Here is a 25,520-nt window from a genome sequence, read left to right on the forward strand (position 1 = left end):
AGTTGAAGATTGCAACTTATGATTTTGATGTATTAATTGATGAATGCTTGAGGACGAGCATTGAATAAGTGAGGGGGAATTTGATAAGTGCTTTATGTGGTTAATATTTATCTTTTAAATTACTCCTTAATCATTGGTTTTTATGACTTATTTGTTCGTTTTGATTCATTTTCTGTGCATGACGCTAGATTCTGAAAATTGCACTAAAAAGAAAGAATTCTGTAGTTTTTTATTTTCAGAATCAAAGCTTGATTAGTGGGCATGACTTTGGGCATGAAACATCTGACGAGGCGATGATGTCAGGACCTTCTAGAAGATCCAGTCGGTGCTTCTAAAAGAACGAATGGATCAGCCGCAAGTTTCTGCAATTCATATTTGAATTAAACTCATGTTTTAGGATATTATTTTAAATATTATATTTAATCGTTATTTTAGGTGTTTTAGTTTAAATAGTTTTAAGTATTTTAATAAGGATTTAGGATATTATTTTAAATATTATATTTTATCTTTGTTTTAGGTATTTTAGTTTAAATAGTTTTAAGTATTTTAATTAAGATTTATTTCTTTATTTTAGGAATTATCTTTAGCTTATTTTTAGGATTTTGAAGGCTATAAATACACTCTCAGGGTAAGGCTAGAAACGCATCTCTCACATCTGAGAATTTAATCTTCTTTTTCTCTCTAGCTTTATAAAATTTTCTCTACTATTTTCTTTCAAGTTTTTGAAATGTACTTATTTTATTTTAAAGTTTTGTTTTCAAATATACTAAGTATGACTCTGGACATGCTTAGCTAATTTTCTTTTAAGCCGAAGGCTAAAGCGAAGGCTCAATTCCAAACGTGAGAATTGTAAGGCACTTAAATCGCTTCGGATTTTTCTCTATGTTTTCTGGGCTTATTTTCAAATCAAAACAATTTTCAAAACCAAAAGTCAGTGTTGGTCTGGATGTTGTTATAGTCAACGTGGGAAGAAGGATTGGATTATTGAAGCACATTCGACTTTCTGTGAACACACTTAGAAAAATTGTTTGGTTAGAGGAAACTGAGATCGGAATCAATTATTGTTGAAACAACATAATCCGAGTCGACAACTTTTCGAACTTCAACTTTTTAAGATCTACAACATTGTTGTTTCTTAGATCAACTCACAAACCGAAATTTAAGAGTACACTTGGATATTCGGTGTACAAAGCATAGTCACACGGAGTTGTCCTTGTAAACAAATAGCCGACGTGAATCTTGAAGTAAAGATCTATTTCGATGATCCGAGGAATTTGAGGCAAAGCTGAAGTCTGATGTTGTTCTTATAAGTCTTCTTTATCTCAATTTAATTTATTTATTTATTTGTCTATTTAATTTTTATCTCAGTATATTTCTTTAAACGGTTTAAAAACTCCCTTTTTTATCTTTATCATTATCTTATAATTATTATTTATTTTTTTATTATTATTTCCCTTTTAAACGAATTATAATTATTTATTTTATTCTATCTTTTATATTTATTTGAAATTTTATCTTCTTCTAAATCAAAAAGTTTACTAAATCAAAACTCTATAGACCCTGTGGTCGACCCTACTTCTCTATACTACATCTCCCTTTTTTATTAAGAAGTCAGAATTATTTTGATAGAAAAACGAAAGTTATTACAAACTCATCTATAACCTCACAAATGACATCAATTAACATTAATTCTCATATTTTCGAAAAACGACGAAATCAAACTTGTTTTGAAGAATTCCTTGTCCAAATCAAATGCAATTGAAAAACTGATTTGGTATGATAATAATACCATAATAAACACCTTAATAAACACAAGAAACCCTTGAAAAGTGATCAATAAAAATATCACATTAAATACCTCCGAAAATCAAGTTTAGTTCACAAGCTTCTTTTAAAAGAATAGATAAATTAAAATCATCAAAATATTGAATCATTAATCGTTGAAGCAAAAAAATGAGTCAAGGAAATGAGAATTGTCTTGCTGGAAAAGAAGATGAAGAGATCAACAATGGCAACACCAAGAAACAAATGAGAAAATGACAAGAGGAAAAGAAAGTGCATCAATATTGATTGGAGAGAGAGGATCCTGATGAAAGGAGTAAGAACCAACAACAAGGAATAGAAAATTAAGAAGAAGAATTTTGAGTATGGGAGAGCTTTTGGGAGAATTTTGGAGAGAATTACAAAAGTGTTTATATGTGAGAATGAAGAGAACGGTTAATGAAAATTAGGAATGAAAATGAGAGTGAATTAGGAGAATGAATCTAGCTAGGAAATTGGCAAAAAAAGAGATAAAATATACGGTTAGGACTTGAAGGAAAAACCATCCAAACAAGTCTTGGTAAAACTAGCTTCATAAATTTTGATTTGTGATCCTTGTACATTTTAGTCAGTAAAATCAACATTTTCAATTTAGTCACTTAATAAAAATTTAATTTATTATTATTAAAAATCATAATTAATATTTCAAAAATCATTTAAACACTTAATATTAATATTCAAAATTTAAAAACAAAAAATATTATTTTTATCGGAAATTCCAGAAATCCATTGTCCAAGATTGGATCGTAAGGTCTTGACCATATATAATCCGAGGACATTCAACCAACACCTTTATGTAATCATCATCGGTTTGGAATCTTGCGAGAAAATAATCATTCTCCGGATCCATGAGAGTGAACGATTTAGAAAGTTTCCAAAGAGAGCGAGTTTTGTTCGTGAGGGCATTGAGACCAATATTGCATCCCAAAGTTTCAAAATCATTGTTCTTACTATGTTATCCTCCATAAGTTTGTAGGCTCGATCTGAGAATTGGATGGACGGAAGGCCATTTTGAGTTCCGATAATGTATTGACCATATACCCACCAGATTTTCTTGCCAGGGTTGTAGTGGTTCAGGTTCCTCTACAATCATCTCATGCCTTGAATTTCTAGGGCCTTGAACCGAACTTTTTGGTGGCATTAGATATTGCTGGAGGTTCCCATATCGTCGCAGAGATTTCATTGACTAAGGTGGAGATTGAGATTGAAGTGTCTAAGAGCAGCAGCAACAAAGGTGCATGGGGCTGCCTGACACAACACAAATGGTGTAGGTTCAACCTTATCAGATGAGGATAATGATGAGGGGACAAATCTTCACCATCACAACACCTTCATTACACTTGTTTTTGGCCTCACCTATCAATCACCCATCACGTTTTCAGATCTCTACATTCATCTGGATCTTTCTTATACCTTCTTATCCTTTTTACAGTCGGAGAATAATGAGTCTTAATGAAGGTTCCCCTAACATGCAACATAAACTAATTTAGAGGCAAATTTGATGGTATTCGTACACCCCCCCCCCCCGAAAACCATATTTCCTGGGAATTTATTAGTCATAAATTTGGGCAACTATAATTGATCAATGCATTGGACACCGATGAACCGAGTCCATGTCAATTTTAAATTCTCATATATTTCAAATAGTTTTATTGATAAATTATTTTCATCTCTTGAAATTTTATAAGATCACCCTAACGTAAAATTTTGTGTTATTGACATTGGATATGTAGAGGCAGAGAACACAAATTTATTGACCTTTCATGTAGCTTTCTCGCAGGAACTGCCTTCATGCTACATTATTTTTCATGTGGTTTTTGGGATGTTCCCATTTTGATTAAAAGAAGAGTAAAGAATTGAAGCTCTGGGAATCGACAATTGTGTTGTTTGTCGCTCATTCTCTCAGCACTATCCTCATAACTTGTCTTCAAGCTATACAAGGATTGGAGATACCCTTTTATAGGCAACATACTAGAAATCCTCTTATCTGCATTCTGCGTCGTCATGAAATGAATCAATGGTGCCTCTCGTTGGAACTTCCATGGTCCCCTACTTCATTTTTATAATATAGGGTTTAGCAAATTCTGTAAATAACGTTATAGTTAGGGATAGAATAAAAAGGGCCGGTCATCCCTTGAAAATTTTAAACTATCATATAATTTTTTTTTATATATTTTTGCCTTCTAAAATTTTATAAATTTTTTCCAAGTTTTAAAATTTGGACCTTTTATGATTAAATCATGCTTCTATTCTCTGTTATAACTACTTCGTTTCAGTTACCAACAAAATCTTGGACCTCTCAAGCTTCCCTTATTCCCTTAATGAATCTGGATTTAAGGTAGTAACTATCCAAAATTTTCTTAATTAATTGACAACTCATAAACACCATGCAAATACTACTATTCAAAATATTTCCTATTATCACTTACGGAGGGGTTCTTTTCCATTATTTTTTATAGGTCGAGATCTTGATGTAAATTTATGAGCATGCACTTCAACGTGTGTAATAGGAGTGGGCAACAATACAGGCTTTCAGCTGATTGAGACAATTTTAAAACAATCATTGCATTTGTATCTAAGATTTAATTTCAAAATTTAAATTCTAAACCGCCAGCAGTATAGTGTATATCTTGAGTTTAGTTTTCCATTACTATCGTAGTTAAAAGTAGTACAACATAGAGCATATCTCTAGTTTTCCATTGCTATTGTAGTTAAAAAAAATGCTTTTGAAAAGTGTTTTCATAATTTTATATCCAATTTTTTTTATCAAAATGTATATTTTTTTTAAAATAATTGTATCCGATTTAAAAATATTTTTCCTTCACAAGTATCAACACTGATTTTGAATCAAAAATACTTTTGACAAATAAGTACAACATTTTATATTTAGTTGAGTTGGAAAGGCAATGGCTAAAACGTCATCTACAAGCACGAGCCTTGATGCGTTTTTGTTGATGAAAGTAAAGCCCCTAAAACGAGGCACCGTTGGCTGTTGATATTAATGCCAAAACCAAACCCTTTATAGGTTAAATAACCAGAAAAGTAATGATCGGTTCGGAAATGCTCATTGTTTTACAACCAGCTTGCATACCTAATTAACATAAACTTGTAGGACATGTATATCTATTATTATGAAAGTCATAAATGATCTAGCATCCTGTGGGGTTGCCATGTCTCTACAGCGATGAGTTTCTTCGAACGAATCAAGCACTTTCAGCTCTAATAACCTCCTTGAGGAGAACATAATCTTCACGAGAACTCGCGGATTCAACTCGAACTTCAACTTCATCTCCTACCTCACATCCGATAGACACCCATGCAGATCCTTGAAATCCCACCTGCAACATTGAATGTTCAACTCGTAATGTCAATCTTAATGCAATCCAAATCTGTTGTATTAGTACTTTCTTATATGTAACGATCACAGAAATGACTACTAAATATCCTTGCCTCAACAAGAAACAAGGATGCAATCCTGTCTTTCATAAATCGGAGGATCAATGCTTGATATTTTCTCTCCTTCGGTTGCCTGCTCAGATACTCTATTATCCAATACCGGAGACTGCTGGCCGAGATCTTCCTTATTGATCTAACCTGCATGTTTACCATTGATGCCATCCCTTCTAGCTGACCAGCTGAAAAAGGTGGAGATTCACCTCTAAGAAATGCCTTCACCTACATGGAAATATGAAAATGTTGCAGGCATTTTCAAACAAGATATTGTATCCTTCCTCGCAGCACGACAATGTCAAAATTGGTATCAAAACATTTACACTTGTAATACAATGATGATAACAATGACAATAATAAAAATAACAATGATGGCAAACACACCCATAATGTAAAAGTCAAGTATGATGAACAATATTAGCAACAAACATCCTTAATAGTTAATAGAAGGCACCACAAGAAAGTTTCTTACAATTGATATATCTGGAAGAGTAGAGAAAAGACCTGATAATGAGCAAGGAGATCCAAATATCTGCGGATGGGTGATGTAAACTGAACGTAACCAGGAAGCCCAAGAACCCCATGACGAATAGGCTTCCTGAAATCAGTTTCAGCTGCACGCATTATTCTAATAACGGCAGAGCTTCGAACTGGCCCTTCAGGAAGATGTGAATATTCAGATACATCAATATTAGACTGCGGCTGTCCTCGATAGGGTAAAGGAATGTTATTACAAGATCCAAATGTGGCTACAGCTTCTCCACAGAGTATCATCATCTCAGAAACAAGCCGCATTGCAGGGTCTGCCTGGTTTTCAACATAAAGATTAATTGATGGATCAGGATCATCTGGGTTAATTACTTTGATGCGAGTTTCTAGGGTGGATGTATCAATTGCACCCTGCAAAATAAGAATGCCAAAGGAGTGTTAGGGATGTAAAATCAGAAAAAGTCCGTCTTACACAGAACAAAATTAAACCCATAGCAATTAAAATGATAATCAAGTACAGCCCAACCTGCTGGCGACGCCATTTTAACCTTAGAGAAGCTGCTTCAGATAGAATCTTCAGTTCAGCCTCCTCTTCTAGGTTCAAATGAAGTAGTTCAGTTGCACTCTCATAGGTCAGCATATAAGTTGGTTTAATGATTGAGTTTTGAACTGAATACTCTGCAATGCTTTACTACCACTGACATGTCAGATAGTCTTCATTAATAAAATCATAAACTAACATCTAAAAAAGCCAAATATAAAAACTGGAACAGTTTATTGTGTCCAAAATGCAAGCAATCAAAGAGCATACACACAGGTAGACGCACAAATAAAGAGATCAGAAAAGAAATGACGAGTATTATTATTTTCCGTTCTATAAAGATGCAGTTTTGGCAACAATAGTTACAAATAGTGAACAAGTTTACTCCAAACAAATGAATATGTAACTCAACTCAAAGTCCTATGGAAGCACAAAAAAGTTACTTACTAGGACATTGTACTATGTGGAAAGATTGCAATTTATACCCCCATCACAGTGCCGATTCAGTTTTATGGCTCATAGAGCCTAACATAAACATATTGCTCCACACTCCTTGAAAATATTAAAATACATACCCCCATCACATTTCTTAGTCTTATGGCTTATAAAGCCTAACATGCTGTCCCACCACCCTCCAATTTAATGTAAGCATAAACATAGAGATTGTAAAATGTTTCTACTCTGAAAAGAAGCAAAATAGTAAATTCACACTTTACCTGCCATCAGAGTGCAAGATAACAGAAACACTGACAGCTTTGCAAAGTTCTCCTTGTTTCAAACTCATCCCCTCCATGGCAAGTTTATCAGGAAACATAGGAAAAGTTACAGTTGGCAAGAAAACAGAGGTTCCTCTTCTCAGTGCTTCCCTAAACATGATTGAGTATTAAAAAAATGATCAAATAAAATTGTTCTAGTCTACACAATTTCAAAAAAAATACCTGTCTACTATGCTCCCAGGTTCAACATATCTAGTTGGGTCCGCAACATGTATCCATATTTTCACGCGTCCATCTTGCAACTTTGTAGCACTTAAGGCATCATCAAGCTACCCAAAAAAAAACAAATCAGAATAAAATTTGATACAACAAGGAAATAGAACTTGTGTCGAGAAAGTGGTGGCAACTACCTCATCAGCCTCATCAACATCAATAGCATAAACCTTCAAGTGAGTAAGATCCTCTCTGTTCATCTAACAACAAAGAAAACTAAATGAATGCATGATAAAAATATAAACAATATAAAATCCTTCATCGGTTCACATTTAACACTGTAGAGACTCATTCAGTTATTAGTGGAAGAAACATTTCTGTAGACCAAAAGCTGATTTTTGACTTGTAGATATCATAAGCTTAATACTTTTATAGTAAAACAAAATGGAATCTCAGTAGAGATGGAAGCCAGATTACCTCATCTGAGTCAGGTGATTCAGACAAAATACTTTCAGCAGCAGCTATAATCTCATCAGAATGGTTTGTACGAATGTTTAACTTTAACAGATCGAGATTTACATGCGCAGGAAAATAACCAATCTTTATGAGGAGGTTTATTGCAGAGTATGACGTTTTTGTGAGTCCCATTGCCTTCAGGATCTGACAAGAATAAGAGAACAGGAAATTAACCATGTTATTTTATATAAATGCAAATAAAATAAAGTGAAAAATAAATCATAAATTTCCCCTTCAAATTAAAATCTATGATCTTATGGTAACCAGATTGTCTTAATTAGCCTGCTATTATTACAATACAGATTATGTGTTAAGGTCAGAGGTCTGGATTGAGTCCCGGACGATACACAAAAAGTCGGCTCCGATTAAGGGAGCCTTTTCCTTGTTGAGATTTCGACCATGAGAAGAATCTATGATAAATTTTTGAAGAGAGCTCCTAACCTTGTAAATCGTCGGTGTGAGCTCCTAACAAAGAAAGACTTCAAAATTCGGCTTGTCTTATTACTCAGATTCATCCCCCTTAAATAGACGTTACATAGGGTCTATTCTTCATAAAAGGAAACTAAAATTAAAGGCTTTTATTTTATTAAGGTAATTCTAAAATAAACTATTCTAATGAATAATATTAATTAAATATACTTATTTGGCTTCTACTATTTTTTATGCCTTTGATTTCTTTTCTTGCCTACAAAGGCAACACCGCAACGGTAACATTACGATACCAAATTCGGGAGAACTCAATAAAGTCAGACAAACTACCATTCCAGCAGTTTTCCTTTGCTCATCACTGTTGCAAGCATCAATAGCATATGCTTCAAGAGACTCAATTTTGTATCGGATTTTCTCATCCATCATCCAGGAAGATTTGGCAGGTTTAGAACCTGCAGGCTTTGCTTTTGCAGACACAAGTAATTGCACGACGTCCTGAAGTTCTTTCTCAGCAGCCTCTTTGGCAAGCTTCTTGTGTAAAAGTTCTTCCACCTAGATATGAAAATCAATAAAAGGAATGGGTTAGCACAAAACTTCACTCATCTGACTCGTCCAACTTATATATAGAAGCTCTTTGACCACGCATTTTATCTGTGTCAAAAGAGCAGTCTACCATACTTAATCAACCATTAAACCAACATATATTGTGCATGTACTTGTCCTGTCGGTCGAGGCCCATAAATGGAACGAGAACCTTTTGTTGCCAGCACAGTGAAGTATACTGCATCATTTGATAGCAAAAGATGGGCACAGTAGCTCTCAACAGGATCTGAACTGCCAAAAATCATCTGCACAGTAACATAAAGTTACCAAATGGACAAGCAGACAGGTCCACATTCAAATGAAAATATGGTACCTCGGCTAATTCTTCTGCTGTCACTGACACATTCTTTTCAAGAAGCTCAACCCAAGCAATCTCCAATAATGTTGGGTCCTGCACCAAAATATTTTGTGAAAAAGTAAACCAAAAAAGAACCCTCAACAAATTTTCTGTTTGCCATCCAAAGAGCAAGTCGAACGAACCAAGTTTTCATGAGCTTTTTGGAGAAATTTTGAGATCTCAGTCTGATCAAAATTTTCTACACCTGGAACAATATATGTAATTTGTTGAGGTTTGATGGATGTTGTGACACCATTCTGTATAACAAGAAAAGCAAACTGTAACATTAGTTCAAACATTTCGAAAATTCTAAACATCTGGCATAACAAACACGAAATCTAACACCTAGCAACCTATCCAACATGCCGCATGAGTTGTTTCTACAAGAACCTGATCGTACACCATCCAATTCTTCTTCCCATCAGGTCTCTGAGCAACTCCAAGCAATACCCTGTCCGTATCCTTCTTAAACTCCAGCAGGAATCCCTTTTCTAATTCTCGATTGACAAGCTTATCTTCAAGAAGCTCACCACTACTGGTTAACCTGAGTTCGATATGAAAATGAATTTTCAGTCTCAAGTTTAAACAATTACTCTAAATCAAACATGCAAGTAATGTTTAAAATCCATCCTGATTAAGTAGCAGAAATTATGTTAAATATCTCACAAGTCATGGAAGTAACAAAAATCAAGTAACTTGCAGCCAAAAATCTGCATTTCTTAGATTATGTTTCATATTCAGTACAATCACGATATAAGCTAGACTCTACATCATTTTACTTCTTTTTTTATTTTTGTTATGAAGCGGTTAAACATAAATATGCTCATCGCGTTCTAATTACTAATTCAATTTGATTTGAATACAAATTTCACCAAGAAAAGAAAATAAGAAACCAAAATTCAAACATTACTTGACACTGGCGCGAATTCTTCTGCGACTGCGCCAAGCTGTTAGCTCTTCCATGACGCAATCAACGAGACTGTGAGCCGAATGCGAAAGACCCCCGCCATATCCTAGAAACTGATTACCGCAACAAAAAATAGGAAACCGAAGCCCTAACTCAGAGTTTCGGCGAAACGGTAAGGAGGATAATTGGTGAAAACGACAACAGAACGTCAATAGAGGAGGTGATGCGACGGAACAAAACAAAGAACCACCGTTGACGGCGCGAACCGCCATCATTTTTTTAACCTTAGTGAAGGAGGAAATAATGGTTCATGTGGTGAGATGAGTGAAGAAAGATGAAGCTTTGATTTGCAGTACTCTTGGCGATAAAGCCGTATGGAGGGGTCCGGATGATATTTTTGTCGCCATAATGACCCGCAAACTTATAAGGGCCGGGTCGCCTGCTTTGTTCTTAGAAGAACGGCTGAGCCCATATTCCATGAGGTATAGACTATAAAGTCATAAATCATAATGATAAACGAAGCTTATAACGTTTTATATTCATTTTATTTTTTATAATATTTTAATTTTTAATGTTTTATTTTTTAATTAAAATATTCTTTATTAAATACAAATTATTAATTAGTTAATTATCAACTCATATTATTAATATGATATTTTTACGTATGTTTAATTAATGAAGTTATATGTATCACATCATCATTTTAGGTTATGTAACACATATCACGATATCAATTAAACATATCTGAAAATACATGTTAGTAATATGTGTTAATCATTAATCAACTAATAATTTCACCTAAAATTAATTATTTAATCAAAAATTAAAATATTAGTAATTAAAATGCTAAAGTAAAATCACTATTTATACAAATATTATGTGTTAATTTTATCATTATACCAACTATAAAGTACATTTGAAGATTTGGGGCTTTCCAAGCGAACAGTAATAAATGGCATTCAATTTATTTTTAGAAACATAGATATACAATTGCACTAAGATTGCACGAATCAAGAAATCGATATTGTTCTTAGAGGTTACGGATTTGAGTACTGACGAATGCATTGGGTGATTCAACGTTCGTTGTCAAATGATTGTGTAATATCCCAAATTTTAGACCAGTGGCCAAAATGTAAATTTTGAAAGTTTAGTGGTCAAAATAGAAATTTGGGAAAAGTTCAAGAATCAAAGTGATAATTTTTCAAAAAGAATTTTTATCCTGTAAATGAATAGTTCACCCCAAGAATGATATTTTCGTGGCTTTCATATTTTTTATCTGGGGTTTGTATAAAGGGATATTAAGCGATAAAGTTTGATAAAATACTCGGATAATCAGATCAAATCGAAAATTTAAAGGATGATTGTTTAAGGTTAATAATGTTATTTCATATTTTTAAATAGTAGAATTTAACATGGATCATGGGATTTAAGTTGACTTTCCATGTTAAATCGGGACCGTTGGATTAAAGTGACCAAATTAAAATTTTTGGAAAAATGATAGGGCCAAGATGAAAAGTAATAAAATATTAGTTGATATTTTTTATGATGATGTAAGAATGGTGATGGAAGCATTATGTAGCATGGCAAGGTGGTAATTATCGTGAATTTTAAAGGGTAGAAAGGACTTTTAGACTAAATTGAATTTTAAATTCATTTTAATTAGCTTTTAACGAGTGTAAAGAGATATTTTAAAGGAAGAATCAAGAAAATTTCTATCATCTTCTTCCCTTCAAACCATGTATCTCCGTAGCCGGTGAGCAACCTTTCTTTTTTCATTTTTAAGCCATTTTCTTAGGTTATGGATTAAGACATGAAATAGAAAATTAACCAACATCAAATTCTTTACAAGTTGGTGAAATATTTCATGTTTTCATGCTTAGAGTGGTGATTTCATGAAATAGTAGTTGAAGGGGAAGTTGAAACTTGATGATTTAAGGTTGATTTTTTATGTTAGTGATGTTATAGAATCATTTCCAAGTTTGTGTAATGACCAGAATCACTTGAAATCCCTTGTATAAAGTTTCGACCACCTTAACAATTCTTGAGGAAATGTTGAGTTTGGTTAGTTTTTTATATGGAAATGATTAAGAATATGAGATTGGTGTTTAGATGATGAATTCATGCTTGAATCAAATTGAAAACTTTGCTAAAGTTCCATAGGTAGATTTGACCATGCTGAGAAAAAGTAGGGGAAAATAGACAAAAATTTCCTAAATGTTAGAATTGATATAAGAATGATTCTACATGCTTTGGAAAGTTATTGGGACCCATTTGGAACATTGTAAAGTTATAGGGACCTTTTCACATACTTTGAGAAATTGAAGGATTAAGATGAAAATGTTAGAAAGTTGTTGTACTATGTTGAAATTTAATGTTAGAAGGTTCAATTGGATCAATTTGGAAGGTTGTACAAGTTTAGAGACCAAATTGCAAATTTTAGAAAAGTTGGGAACTAAATGGTAATTAAGTAAATGTTGGTGTTGTAATATCCCAAAATTTAGAATAGTAACTGAAATGTAATTTTTGAAAGTTTGGGGACTAAAATGTAAAGTTGTAAAAATTTAGAGACTAAAAATATAAATTTTTAAAAGTTACGTTTTGGGTCTGTAAATAAGTACTTTAGTCCAAAAATTTTTTTGTGGGTTTCATAATTTTGATCTGGAGTTTGCATAAAATTTATTAAAGTACAAGGATCAGTAGGATATTCGGATCGTCGAATCGAATCGAAAATCTCCAAAAATTTGAAGAAAGGTATATTTGGGTTTGAAAAATTATATTTACATTTTTAATTAATAGAAATGAAGTTGGAATGGTGAAATTTGGTGAGAAATGCACTATAAAGTGGAATAGTATAATTTAGTGACTAAAACAAAATTTTGAAATTGGAATGTCAAAAAATTTGAGAGCTGAGATTTTCATAGTTATTTAATAATATTAAAATGGATATAAAGTAGTGGCATGAAGGTAAAAATGAGGATTCATTTAGGGTAATTTAGACTCTTGAACCAAAAAGTATTAAAAATTCATATTTTTTCTTAAAGATTAAATAAGAGATTTTTTATTAGAATTGTGTAGAAAATCTGCTCCCCTTCTTCAGCAAACTGCCGAAACTCCATAGTCAAAGGTAAGCTTGTTTTCTTTTTCATTTTTTTGGGTCCAATTTTTTAGGATTTTGGATTAAATTAAATTCTCTTTCATTTGGTAGTAAAATCTCATGGGTTCCTTACTTGATTGGTGAAGTGGGTAATTTATGTGGATGAAGGGGAGACTTGAATTCAAGGAATTAAAGTTAGGAATGGATGTTAGGAGTGTTGTAAAATAAAATACTAACATAAAATTAGATTGAAAATCATTAGAAATAAGAGTGAAGCATTCTGTCATTGAAGGAATTAGTGAGGAATTGGTTGAATTTAAGTTGTTTTGGTTTTGGAATTTTGTGAAATTGATTGGAAATTTTGATTGAATCAAATTGTTGTGAAACAAACAAGAAAAGAAAAGGCTCTGCTTGTGAGAAATTGAAAGGATATATTCACATTTGCTATCGGACGTTGTCATGGGGATCACGCCGTTCTTCTTGTTTCAGATCGGAGTGTTTCTCTTTAAGATTTAAAGTTTATTATTTCGTAAAATCTATTTTAAGTTGATAAAATTATTATTTTTGATTGATGATGAATTCTTTGTTTAGGTAATATATTAAGAGGGTCCATAAAGGGTTATATTTACATACCTATGTTCGTATATACATTAGACATGGGTGTGATACACCTGTAACCCACGAAAAGGGAAGAGTTGATATTTAATTTATGAGGGATAGTCTCTTACCGATCAAAGGCTTACATATGACACCAAGTAATATGAGAGGAAATTCTCACATCCGACAGTCCTAATACACGGTTAAAAAAGACATTATCGGTTTTGTTATTATTTTTTTAATAAAATCGGTAAAAAATTACATAAAACATTATTATTTCTATCGGTTTTGTTATTATTGTGCGTTTTACCGAAATGTTAAAAAACATTGATGTTTTAGGTAATTTTTTACCTGTTTTGTTTAAAAAATAATAACAAAAATCGTTAACGTTTTTCCTTAGTCGTATATTAAGGTTGTCGCCCGGTAGAATTTCTCTAATATGAGGGATGGGGTCAGGATAATATAATTTGGACAAGCGGTTATTCAATTTGGGAAGGGAAATTAGTATCGAATATGCATTGATGGCTATTTTTTTAGAATTTATTCAAATTCGAATTTAATATTATAATTAAAGTACTAATTCTTGTTCGAAATTGTTTATGTCGAATAATTAATTTTTTAAGTAGATCATGACTAAAATTGAGACCAAAACGAGCAAAAAGAAAAAAGAAAGGAGTTCAAGAGTGAATTTAATTCAGTTAAGGTTGATTTCGATTTCGGGGTAGAAATTAGTATCGAATGTTCCTTAGTTGAATTTTTAGAATTTCGATTCTAATTTAATTTTATTATAATAGTATGAGTACTAATGTATCTGAACCGTTTATATGTTGAAAATCGATGATCTAGTAGTTCGTGATTATAATCGAGATCAAAATGAACCGAATACAAGGGTTATAAAGGTGATCGTAGGATAAGTTGGTGAGGCACCAAGTGAGTGCAACTTACTTATTTTATACTCGATACGAGGACGACTTGCGATGAGCTGACCTCGAAGGTTTTCGATTAAAAATAATTTCAATTATTTTATGAAATATCTTTATATTAATTTAATAAATGGTTTTTATATGATTTTGGGTTTGAATAACCCAAATTATTTTATTCGGTATTTTATTTCATAGCATGTAAATATTTTTTGGGTATGAACTGCCCATATCTGATTTTATATAAATAGTTTTATATTTGATTATATAGATGAATGGTTTTATATGCAAATTAGTAATTGATTTAGAACAAAGCTCATTGTATGAAAATGAGGGTTAGTGGTACAATGGCATGTCATGAGGTGGAGTGAATCTGAATATGTTTCTGATATAGCACTACTTGGATCACTAGTGGCCTGACTTGGCGTACTTTATTGGTGCACGAGGTGGAGTGATTCGGTGCATCTGATTAGCTTTATATGTGCATTATATGGCACCAAGATGGGTCACTCGTGGTCTAACTCGACATATCTTAGTGGTGCACGCCCGGTGCAATATGTTTTGATAGAAAATTTGTATATAGTGCGCTCACTCGTTATCTGACTCGCGTACATCGTATTTTCATGATAATGCAGTGGGCAAATGTCTGATATGAATAAGAAAAATATGGATTTGAAATGATCATATTTTAAAAAGAAAAGTACAATTTTGCAATGATATGAATTGAAATAGAAAAGTACATATCTAAAATGGCACAGTACAATATGAATTATAAATTTTTATTACTTGACAATTGATTTTATACATGTTTTATTTTATACATGTTTTATACGATTCTGTTTGTTTTATACGTTAAATATTTTATTTATTTCATCTTACTTGGTTGCCTCACTAAGTGAAAAATTAGTGTGTGAGTGTTTCAACGTAGGTGCAAGTTAGAAGGGAAAATAGGGAGTGTATCAGCATCTTTTCCGATGAATCAATTCTGCCTCCAGAATCACTAAGTAAGAACATCATGTTTATTAATTTATTTGGTAGTGACATGTATATTAAAGAAGTTTCTAGCTGCTTTGATTCGAGTCTGTTTAAGATATTTTTGTTTAAATTATGAAGGCTTGGTTTTATAAAAGACATTATAAATTATGAATATTAGTTATTAAATCGTAATTATTTATGATAGAAATGGTTTTCAAATCAAGCATTTACTGGCAGTTTTGATTTAAGATATGTTACAATACAGAATTACCTAAAATGTTATCTGAATTGAATTTGAATTTTGATATTTAAATTTTAAATTATGATTTTGTGTGATTATTAGTTTTAAAATAAAGAAATGCATTTTGAGATTTTAAAGAAATAAATTTTTACTGGTTTTCAAATAGTAAATGTTTTGTATGACTGATGTGATATCTTTGACTCGTATATGGGTATGTATGTGGGTTAAGGGTGTTACATGTGTACTAATTTGGAAAATTTTGTTAGGATGTTTGGATACGGTGAATGATATGGAATTAAAGTGGTGAACAAGAGATCATTTTAGAAGTTTTTGAAATATTGGGATAGATTTTAAAGAAATATTTATTTGTGGTTTAAATGTGAAATTATGACAAGTTAGGAGATTTATTGTTAAGAAATATTATTACAAGATCTTGAAGGGTTATTTTGAAGGAGTTAAAGTTAGTTTTAATTAAGTGGAGGAAATTAGTATCGAATATGTATTAATCGCATTTTTAGAATTTTTGTACGAATACATGCTTACTATGTTAGTTAAAATACTAACATATGTTTTGAAATTGCATATGTCGGATAAATGATTTTCGTATAGATTGTGATCGTAATCAAGATCAAAGCGAGCAAAAAGAAAAATCAAAACCAAAGTGAAAATGATATCAACAATAAGGTTTACTAGTGAGGCATCAAATGAGTGCATCTTACTTATTATTATATATATATATATATATATATATATATATATATATATATATATGATGAGAAAGGCTTATAATGAGTCAACTTCGAGCAATTTGAAAAGAAAAGTTTTAAAATTGTATTTTTATACGTTTTCCTACTATTTTATGAAATGATAATTGAATGATTTTAGATATGATTTGCTACTGCACTTTTATGTGATATGAACATATGTTAGTATCTTTGGATACTCTTATGACACGATTGATATATGATTTTACGTGAAATCTCTGTGTTTGTGTATTAAGGATTAAGGGTACAATTGGCATGCCATGAGGTGTAGTGTTATAGATCGATCTTGATTAGTGCATTCATGCACTCCTATATTTGTGCTTTCAGTACTCATGTATTAGTGTATTTGTGCACTCATGAATTAGTTTCATTGGGTACTCCTTTATTTAATACATTTGTGTATTTCTGGCACTACTTGTAAAATTAAAGAAGTTTCTAGCTGCTTTGATTCGAGTCTGTTTAAGATATCTTTAATATTTTTATTTTTATTAATACATCATTAAGTAAATACTTAGCGTGTAATTGTTTCACAAGTAAGAAAATGAAAGAAAAAGACCGTTGAATAAGGAGTATACCAACATCGCATCAGAAGAATCAAACCTACCATCAGAATTAGTAAAGATATATTATAAGGTTGATTTTGATTTTTGTAGTGATATATATATATTATAAATGTTTAAGATGCTTTGATATTAAGGATTTAAAAATAGTTTTGTAATAAAAGTTAGTAATGCTTAAATATCATAATATTAAATATAATTAGTATAAATGAATAATATTTTTATAAATTATGATTTAAATACATGAAAAATATGAATTTATATGTTTTAAATATGGATAGCACAAGATATGAACAAAATTTATTGGTTTTCAAATAGTACATGTTGTAGACACCCGTTTTGTCCGAGTCTAAAAAATATTATTATTTTATTATTAATATTAATATTTTATTGTTTTTTTTAATTTTTCTTAACATTTTACATTGTCATTTTACAGGCCCTCGACCCGAAGCCTACTCAGACAAGCCCAATTACAAGACTCAAGTGGATATAACAAGCTCACCCGCATTAGATCCGAACCGACCCAATTGGGTTTCTTCACTCAATCACCATACCTCCCTGCCACCAACAATGCCCACCATGCACTGCTCAAGTCACCAGGCTGTGTCATACCTCCCTCCCTGCAGCAGTCACCCCATCACCAATACCAATCAAAGTCAGAATTTTTTCAACTAATACCTATCGTAAATGGGATAAAAAAGGGGAACCAAACAATGTAAAGAGAGAGGGGTCTCGGTTTAAAGAAAAATACCAGGGAGCTCTTGGTTTTTTACTGTAAAAAAAATATAAGGAAATGAAGGGCTTTCGGTTCCACCAAAAATTGTAAAAAGGATTTTCCCCCGAGAATTCCTCGAATGAAAATCAATACAACTACATATTGTTTTTTTCCCTTTATTTCATTCGTTCTAGTAGCATTTTTTTCTTCTTTATTTTCTATCATATAAGTTTGAAATAAAGCAAAATAAAGGAGAAAAAGGTTCTTACCTTCAACCGAGCACCTCGCAAGCGATAGGGTCCTCTGATCAACGATACGAGCAGTGAGGAGGCGCGCATTGGCGAGAAGAACGACATACTTGAAAATGGCGGCGATCCAACGGCGGACAACGACGGATCGGAGAGAGAAAAGTCGAATCATTTTATGGATTTTCGTGGAATTCGGGGCTATTTTTCGTGAAATGAAGGCTAGATCGAGATGGGGTAGGCCTAGACAAACCTCCTGGTGTAATTTGGCGACCATCGGCCAATGACGCGGCGTAGCAGCGCAGCAGGGACGGCACGACGGTCGGCGAAGGTGATTGCTCGGCCACCCATCGTTTTTCTAGAGAGAGGGAGACCTTCTCTCTCTAAAAATAATTTTAAAAAATGAAATGAAAAAAGTTTGATATTTATATAAAAGTTTAGGGAAAAATTACATTTAAGTCCCCCAACGTTTGGCTTGTTTTTGCATGTTAGTCACCTGTAGGGTCTTTTTTGTGATTTTCCTATTTTTATGCTTGTTATATAGTTTTAGGGTTATTTTTAGTTTAGTCCCTGTATGTTTAGCGTGTTTTTACATTTAAGTTACTAGTTTGTTTATTTTACCATGTTTATGTATGTTTGACTTTGGTCACAATATTTGTAGTTATTTCATTTTAGTCATTGATTTCATGTGTTATGTATTTTTGCTGATATTCGAATTTGACCCTGTGATTTATGCATGTTTCATTTTGGTCATTGTTTTAATATTGTTGTATTTAGGATTAATTATTATTTGTCCATTTATATTTCTAGTTTGTTTCATTTCAGTCCTTAATGTTGTTAATGAGTTATTTTCATTTTCAGTACCTGTATAATGTAACATTTTCGATCTTGGCTCTGGGTTGTTTGTAATGGTTGATTAAGTCCTTAAAGTTTCTGTTGATCGTATTCTGATCCCTTAAATGCTTATTTTTGGTATATTATTTTTGGGTTTGTAATGTTGGTTTGTTTTTATTTCAGTCCTTTATGTATGAATGGTTTTTTTTTACATTGTAGTTATTTGTATTATATTAAAAAAATATTATTAGTTCTATTTACTGTAAATATTTTATTTCGTAGATTTCCAATTACATTTATTTCCATTGTATTTTTATCTATTGATTAGATATTCAATTTTTTTTTTCAAGAACAACGATTTGTAGAATGGGAGGGGAAAGCAACACTTGATCGAAGTAGTGTAATCCAATACGACATTCGAACAAAATGTGAACTTGAAATAAAACCGATTTTATTTTGCTAATTATTAATTCATTTTATTTTAAGTCGAACAATGCAATGAATATTTCTAAATAGCCACTTATTTTATTTAATGTAAGTTATCGGTGTACGTTTTATATTCGATTCACGTTTTTTTATCAATGATGAGAGAATATTCTTTTACTGATAAGAAATAGACGAGATAGCTTTCCTGACGGAGGATTGCTAATTTCGAGGTTTCTTTTCGAGTTAAAGAATTTTCCCTAACAATATAAATAATTCGAAGTGACTCAATAGATAAATCATATTTTAACATTATATTCTATTTATAAGTTCCACCACAATTTCCACAATGTATAAGTGACACAATACCAATTTTGGGCGCTGTGGGGTGTTAATCCTTCCCCACGCGTAATCGATTCCCGGACCCATTAAATCGAATTTCTGGTAAACGCATACCATTTTTGTCTTAAAAAATGATTTTTCTTTAAAATTGTTTTAAAAGACGTTTTTAGGTATTCGACTAACCTAGTCCAAACTCCAAAGGTCGATGGCGACTCCCTTTCAATTTAATTCAAATTAATTCATAAATCCCCAAATTTTCAAATTAAAGTTATAACTTTTTTTAAAATAATACTTATTTTTTTTCAAAAAAAATTGTTATGATAGCTTGGCGACTCTGCTGAGGATTTTTTTAGAGAGTCAGGCTGTAAGTCGCTTACACATTGTTGTAGTGGTGGAAATTATAAGTTCGAGTCTATAAATAATTTATGATCCATTTATTGAGGTTTTTTTTTAATTTCTTCATTGTGATACTAATTTTTTAAATCTTTGTTTTCAGCAGTTTTCAAGTCTTTCTCGAGAGTTTTCTTTTTCTTTAGAGTCAAAGGTAGGTACGTTCATTCTCACACACATCACATGTATTTGCATAACATGAGCTATAGACACGAGCTTTGATCCAAATAAGTTGAGGTGAATTCCTTACTCTCATAAGAATTTATTCTTCGTATGAGTTTTAGCAAATAACCCATGGGATACGTACCTTATACCTTCGTAGGGATTTATTCCTTGTATGGGTATAAGGTAGTGAATCCCCTCGAATTGAACTCATTCCGTTCGAAACCTGTAATGGGTGAGGATCGAGGGTCTGGCAGCCCAAGGGGACACCGACATCAAGGACAGTTCGAGTACCCTTTTGTGTTAGAGTCGAGACTATGCATATAGTGAACCGTAGAACGGTCACCTTAGGTATAGTTATACTGAACCTCTGTCCGGCAGTAGGTACCCAAAATAGGCGTACACAAAGGAGGAACGCTTCTAAACCTTTCCTTTGCTTTAAATTTTATTGAACAAAAGCATGTGAACTAGATACCATGTGGTTATGATCATTTCCTTGAAAATAATCATTTTGGGTAGAAAGCATGTTTGGGTAGGATTGATATCTAATAAAAGCATGCTCGGGTAGATATCATGATTGGGCATGTGTTATATTTACCTGTAAATAGCATCTTTTAATTCTATTGATTATCGTACATGTACTAACTTATTTCTTCTCTTTTGTTTGTGTCATTTTAATCTTTCTTTGCATTGCATAGCATCGTCATGACATAATGTGAAAAGTATTGATCCGCAAGGGGATACTCAAGTGAAAATTTTCTCAAGAATATATAAAAGTTTTCAATCAAGCAGTCGAATATACAGACATACATTGAAGGCTAAAAGAAGTTCAGAGTACCAGAATGAGACTTGTTCGAAGGTCTTGCAACATTCGAGACTGAAATGATGATTCACTGATCTAATGAGTAATCCAATAGTAGAGCCTTATTTGCGATCATTTTATCACTAATCATCAAGGAGCGACACATTAACTTCATTACCACCAGGGCATTAACGGAGTTAGATTACAGAGCAATTGAGGGGCATCATTTACAAGGATGAAGATCCGAGACAAAGCAGTGATCCACTTCAGACTCAATATCTAAGAAAAGGCATATTTGTAAAGTGGATTGTCTTATAATGTGAATGCTTTTATCTCTGGTTAAAATTGTTATACGATATTCATCGTTGGGATCAATATTTTTGAATTTGTATTTGTATCTTTGCATTTTGCATCTGAATTTCATTCATTCAAGAATTTTCGCATACATCATTCATAAAAGAATGAAATTAATGTGTGGAGGATTTGGTGAAGTTGTCCTAACCACGTGACATCACATGGAAGCAAGATTTTAACAATTAAAGAAAAAAGCCGAAATCAGTATGGTGGGAGCTTGTTCAGCTGGTTGTAGGGTTGAGCATTCCAAGATGATCTGAGAAAAGAGTCCTCAAATCCTGAGGGCTACGATGTTGATCTCATGTACAACTACCACATATGAAGCTCCATACATTCCGCTGAGAATTGTAAGGCACTGAAGCACAATATCCAGAACCTGATGGATTCATAGGCATGGACAATCGAAGAATGATAAGGGAATTGCATCTACCGATTGCATTGAGAGAATTGTTTTGTTTGAACTCATTTTTGTTTTGTCTTTCATATTTGCTTAATCTTTTAATGATTGAACTTATGCTACCTTCTGAGGTTGAATAATTGAACGAGTTTCAATCTTTAGTTCTTCGAATATCAAATGAATTACGAATTCTCTTAATTCTTCAAGAATTATGGATTTTTGACATATGACAAGATTAAACCTTTCTTATGCCATCCAAAACTAGAAATAAAATCTCTCGATTATTTACCCGAAATAATTCATAGTTACTACCAAAAGACCAAATTTTGACATTACCTCTCTTTGAGACCTTCAAACATTGCCTTTATCTTTTCGATACACAAAAAATCATACCCTTACCTTTTGTTGAGCCAATAAAGTCACACCATCATCTTTTTAGATGCAAAACTGATATTATTTTCTACCAATAAAACTTGAAAAGTATTGAGTACAAGATGTTCACTTGAACATGAACCTTCCTACAAGAAAAAATAACTTGGGGCATCTCGCATCAATCTTCCTGAAGATGAGCCCGAGCAATTGAGACATGTTGGGAGCAAGAAGCAGAAAAAAACAAAATTAATTCGAAATAATTCTATCATGCATTAATTACATTATTTTCACATGAATAAAATTAATCATGAATATCTATTCCCCTTGGGATACCTCTTCTGCAAAGACTTCCATGTATGAAATGATGAACGACTTTCTTTCATTATTCATTCACAAAAGGAGAAAATATATCCCTTGTGTACTCTTTGAGCCTAAATTATGTTTTCTTCTGATTCAACCCTAACCAAGTATCACCCTCCACACTAGGGGGCAAGATGAAGGAAATCTGCTCGCATGAGTAAAGATCATCAAATAGATGAGCTACAGAAAGGTGAACCAAATGCAGAGTGCAAAGATCAAATCAAAGCAAATAAAAAAGAAGAAAAGAAGAAAAAAGAAAAAGAAAAGAAAAAAGAAGAAGAAAGAGACAAGAAACACATGCAAAGAGTCTCTCGAGTCAAAAGACGCATCGAGCTTCAAACCATAAGATTAATCAAGCACAATCATTCCACAATCAGTTAACCGGATGGTCATAGAGCATCCAGAGAAAATAAAAGACGCATACGAGCAGATTCAAATTGAGCAAGACAAGATTGAAGACATCAAAATGAATTGATCCTTAGTTCAATTACCCTTAAACACTTGTTTGGGCTTATTTATCCCTTTCTTTAATAACCGTGAACCATGGCCTACATTATGTTCCTTAAAAGTCCATTCTAATCATACGTAGATTTCTAAACAGAAGATACTATATTCAGATTTCATATCACCCATTAGGATTAATCTTTTATTTACAAAAAGGTTTTCTAAAATCTTTAATGCATGATAGAGAAAAAAAAAGAAAGGGGTTCAAGAAATAAATTCTGAATAACGTCTTGAAACCAAAGGAGGATTCGAGTTGAAAACCTAAAAAGACAGCTCGAATATGAAATATGTACAACTATTGCATAGGTGACGATCACACAAATCCCTTGATAAGGCATCGCACAACCCGAATGTGATCATGAGAGATGGGAGTCAGGGAACACTTCTAGTAGATGAACATAGAAGATACTCCATCAGACCAAGGACCTTCAAATAAACGAGAATGTCAAACCTTTGACCAAAGACAATAACCTGAGACTTTTTTGTATCATTTCCTTACTTAACCATACCTCAAAGATAATATTGATCTTGACACTTGTCAGATTGCTATAATTTATTGAAGGATTAAAAGTGTAATTAATTCTTTGATATCCAATGAATTCTTGTTTTATAATTTACCTCAATTGTAAAACATAGAAAGGGGTAATATTTTCAAATCTTTAATTAAACATTTTTCAAAACTCTTTTAATTGATATTTTCATACTTTTGAAAAATAAAAGAAGAAGAAAACACATTTTTCAAACTAGATAATCTCTCTGGAGTGGATCTTGGTAGTTGACATGTGGCTCTTAGACACAAAGCTCATGCTTAGAATCAATGCTTAAGCAAGAAATGATGAATATTGGGGCATCTTTGGAGATTCAACATCCTGAAGTGAACGATTAGATCTTCTGAAAGCCTTTCCTCCACATGCATGAACAAGCAGACTATCGATCGCCTTTGAGATTGTTTCTCTTGAAACAAGGCGTCATCTTGCTAGAGACAATTTTTCTTAAAAACAAATTTTTTCTCTCTAGAGATAGTTTTCTCTAAAAACAAATTTTGTATCGCTTGAGAAAATTTCTCTCAAAACAAATTTCGTCTCGCTTGAGACATTTTTTCGTTAAAACACAAGTTCTGAAGTTGTTTCACTAGAAACAAAATTTATAATCTTTGAGTCTATTTCCCTTGAAACAAATTTTGTCTCCCTTGAGACAATTTCTCTTGAAACAATCATCTTTGAGTATGTTTCCCTTGAAACTAGTTTTATCTCCCTTGAGATAGTTTCTCTTAAAATAATCATCTTTGAGTCGTTTCCCTTGAAACGAATTTTGTCTCTCTTGAGATAGTCTCTCTTGAGACATCATCCCTAAAGATTGCATGATGTCCTCATCACATAGGAATCATGTCATCCCCCGACCAGACCTCCTCATCACGTAGGAGCCGTGTCAACCATAGATAACCAGTCATCCTCATCACGTAGAAATCATGTTATCATCCCTAAAGATGGTCTGCCGTCCTCATCACGTAGGAACTGTCATCCACCTACCATACCTCCTCATCACGTAGGAGCCGTGTCACCCTAGATAACAAGCCGTCCTTATCGCGTAGGAACCGTGTTATCACCTTTCCTAAAGATAGCCAGTCTTTCTCATCGCGTAGGAACCGTGTCATCCACCGACCAAATCTCCTCATCACGTAGAGCGGTGTCACCCTTAGATAACCAGAACTCTTCATAATGTATGAGCAGTGTCATTCTCACCAACCAAACATATCCAATTTCAAAGCAAAAAAAAGAGAACTGGATAAAAATTGGTTATCTTTTTCGTCTTTTTCCTATTCTTGTTAACACAAGAATGTGTAAAGATGGGCAGCTGTAGACACCCGTTTTTGTCCGGGTCTAAAAAAATATTATTATTTTATTTTTATTTTTATTAACATTTTGCATTGTCATTTTGCAGGCCCTCAACCCGAAGCCCACTTAGACAAGCCCGATTACAAGACTCAAGTGGATATAACCAAGCCCACCCGTATCAGACCCGAACCTGCCCAATTGGGTTTCTTCACTCAATCACCATACCTCCCTGCCACCAACAACGCTAACCATGCCCTGCTCCAGTCACCAGGCTGTGCCATGCCTCCTTGCCTGCAGCAGTCACCCCATCACCATAGCAATCAAAGTCAGAAAATTTTCAACTAATATATATTGTAAATAAGATAAAAAAAAAGAGGGGAACCAAACAATGTAAAGGGAGAGAGGAGTCTCGGTTTAAAGAAAAATAGCAGGGGCTCTTGGTTTTTGACTGTAAAAAAAGTAAAGGACAAGAGGGGCTTTTAGTTCCACTAAACAATGTAAAAAGGATTTTTTTCTGAGAATTCCTCAAATGAAAATCAATACAACTACATATTGTTTTTTTCTCTTTATTTCATTTGTTCCAGTAGCATTTTTTTCTTCTTTCTTTTCTAT

The 25,520-nt window shown here is 32.8% G+C and overlaps 1 protein-coding gene across 1 annotated transcript; it reads right to left on the bottom strand.

Annotated features, from left to right (window-relative positions):
* Positions 1-4,985: 4,985 nt before the first annotated feature.
* LOC120214170 (ribonuclease II, chloroplastic/mitochondrial) lies at positions 4,986-10,409 on the bottom strand. The gene is made up of 14 exons (XM_039212134.1): positions 10,026-10,409; positions 9,506-9,659; positions 9,259-9,372; positions 9,092-9,169; positions 8,892-9,023; positions 8,506-8,727; positions 7,708-7,890; positions 7,428-7,490; positions 7,240-7,346; positions 7,018-7,167; positions 6,287-6,446; positions 5,776-6,171; positions 5,272-5,496; positions 4,986-5,159 (listed from the first exon to the last, which is right to left on the bottom strand). Exons 1-14 carry the CDS (start codon positions 10,295-10,297, stop codon positions 5,025-5,027), a joined length of 2,391 nt encoding a protein of 796 aa, XP_039068065.1. The 5' UTR covers positions 10,298-10,409; the 3' UTR covers positions 4,986-5,024.
* Positions 10,410-25,520: the final 15,111 nt, after the last annotated feature.

This window comes from Hibiscus syriacus, unplaced genomic scaffold, assembly GCF_006381635.1.
Source record: "Hibiscus syriacus cultivar Baekdansim isolate YM2019G1 unplaced genomic scaffold, ASM638163v2 tig00110053_pilon, whole genome shotgun sequence".
In the NCBI taxonomy this organism is placed as follows: domain Eukaryota; kingdom Viridiplantae; phylum Streptophyta; class Magnoliopsida; order Malvales; family Malvaceae; genus Hibiscus; species Hibiscus syriacus.

Bases quoted from the DNA above. Each gene is read 5' to 3' on its own strand.
- LOC120214170 (XM_039212134.1), bottom strand. From the start codon at position 10,297: ATGATGGCGGTTCGCGCCGTCAACGGTGGTTCTTTGTTTTGTTCCGTC. The intron at 9,660-10,025 runs GTAATGTTTGAA...TATCGAACTCAG, and splicing joins AGAATTCGCGCCAGTGTCAA to GTTAACCAGTAGTGGTGAGC. The intron at 7,891-8,505 runs GTAGTTTGTCTG...TATTCTTGTCAG, and splicing joins AAAGGAAAACTGCTGGAATG to ATCCTGAAGGCAATGGGACT.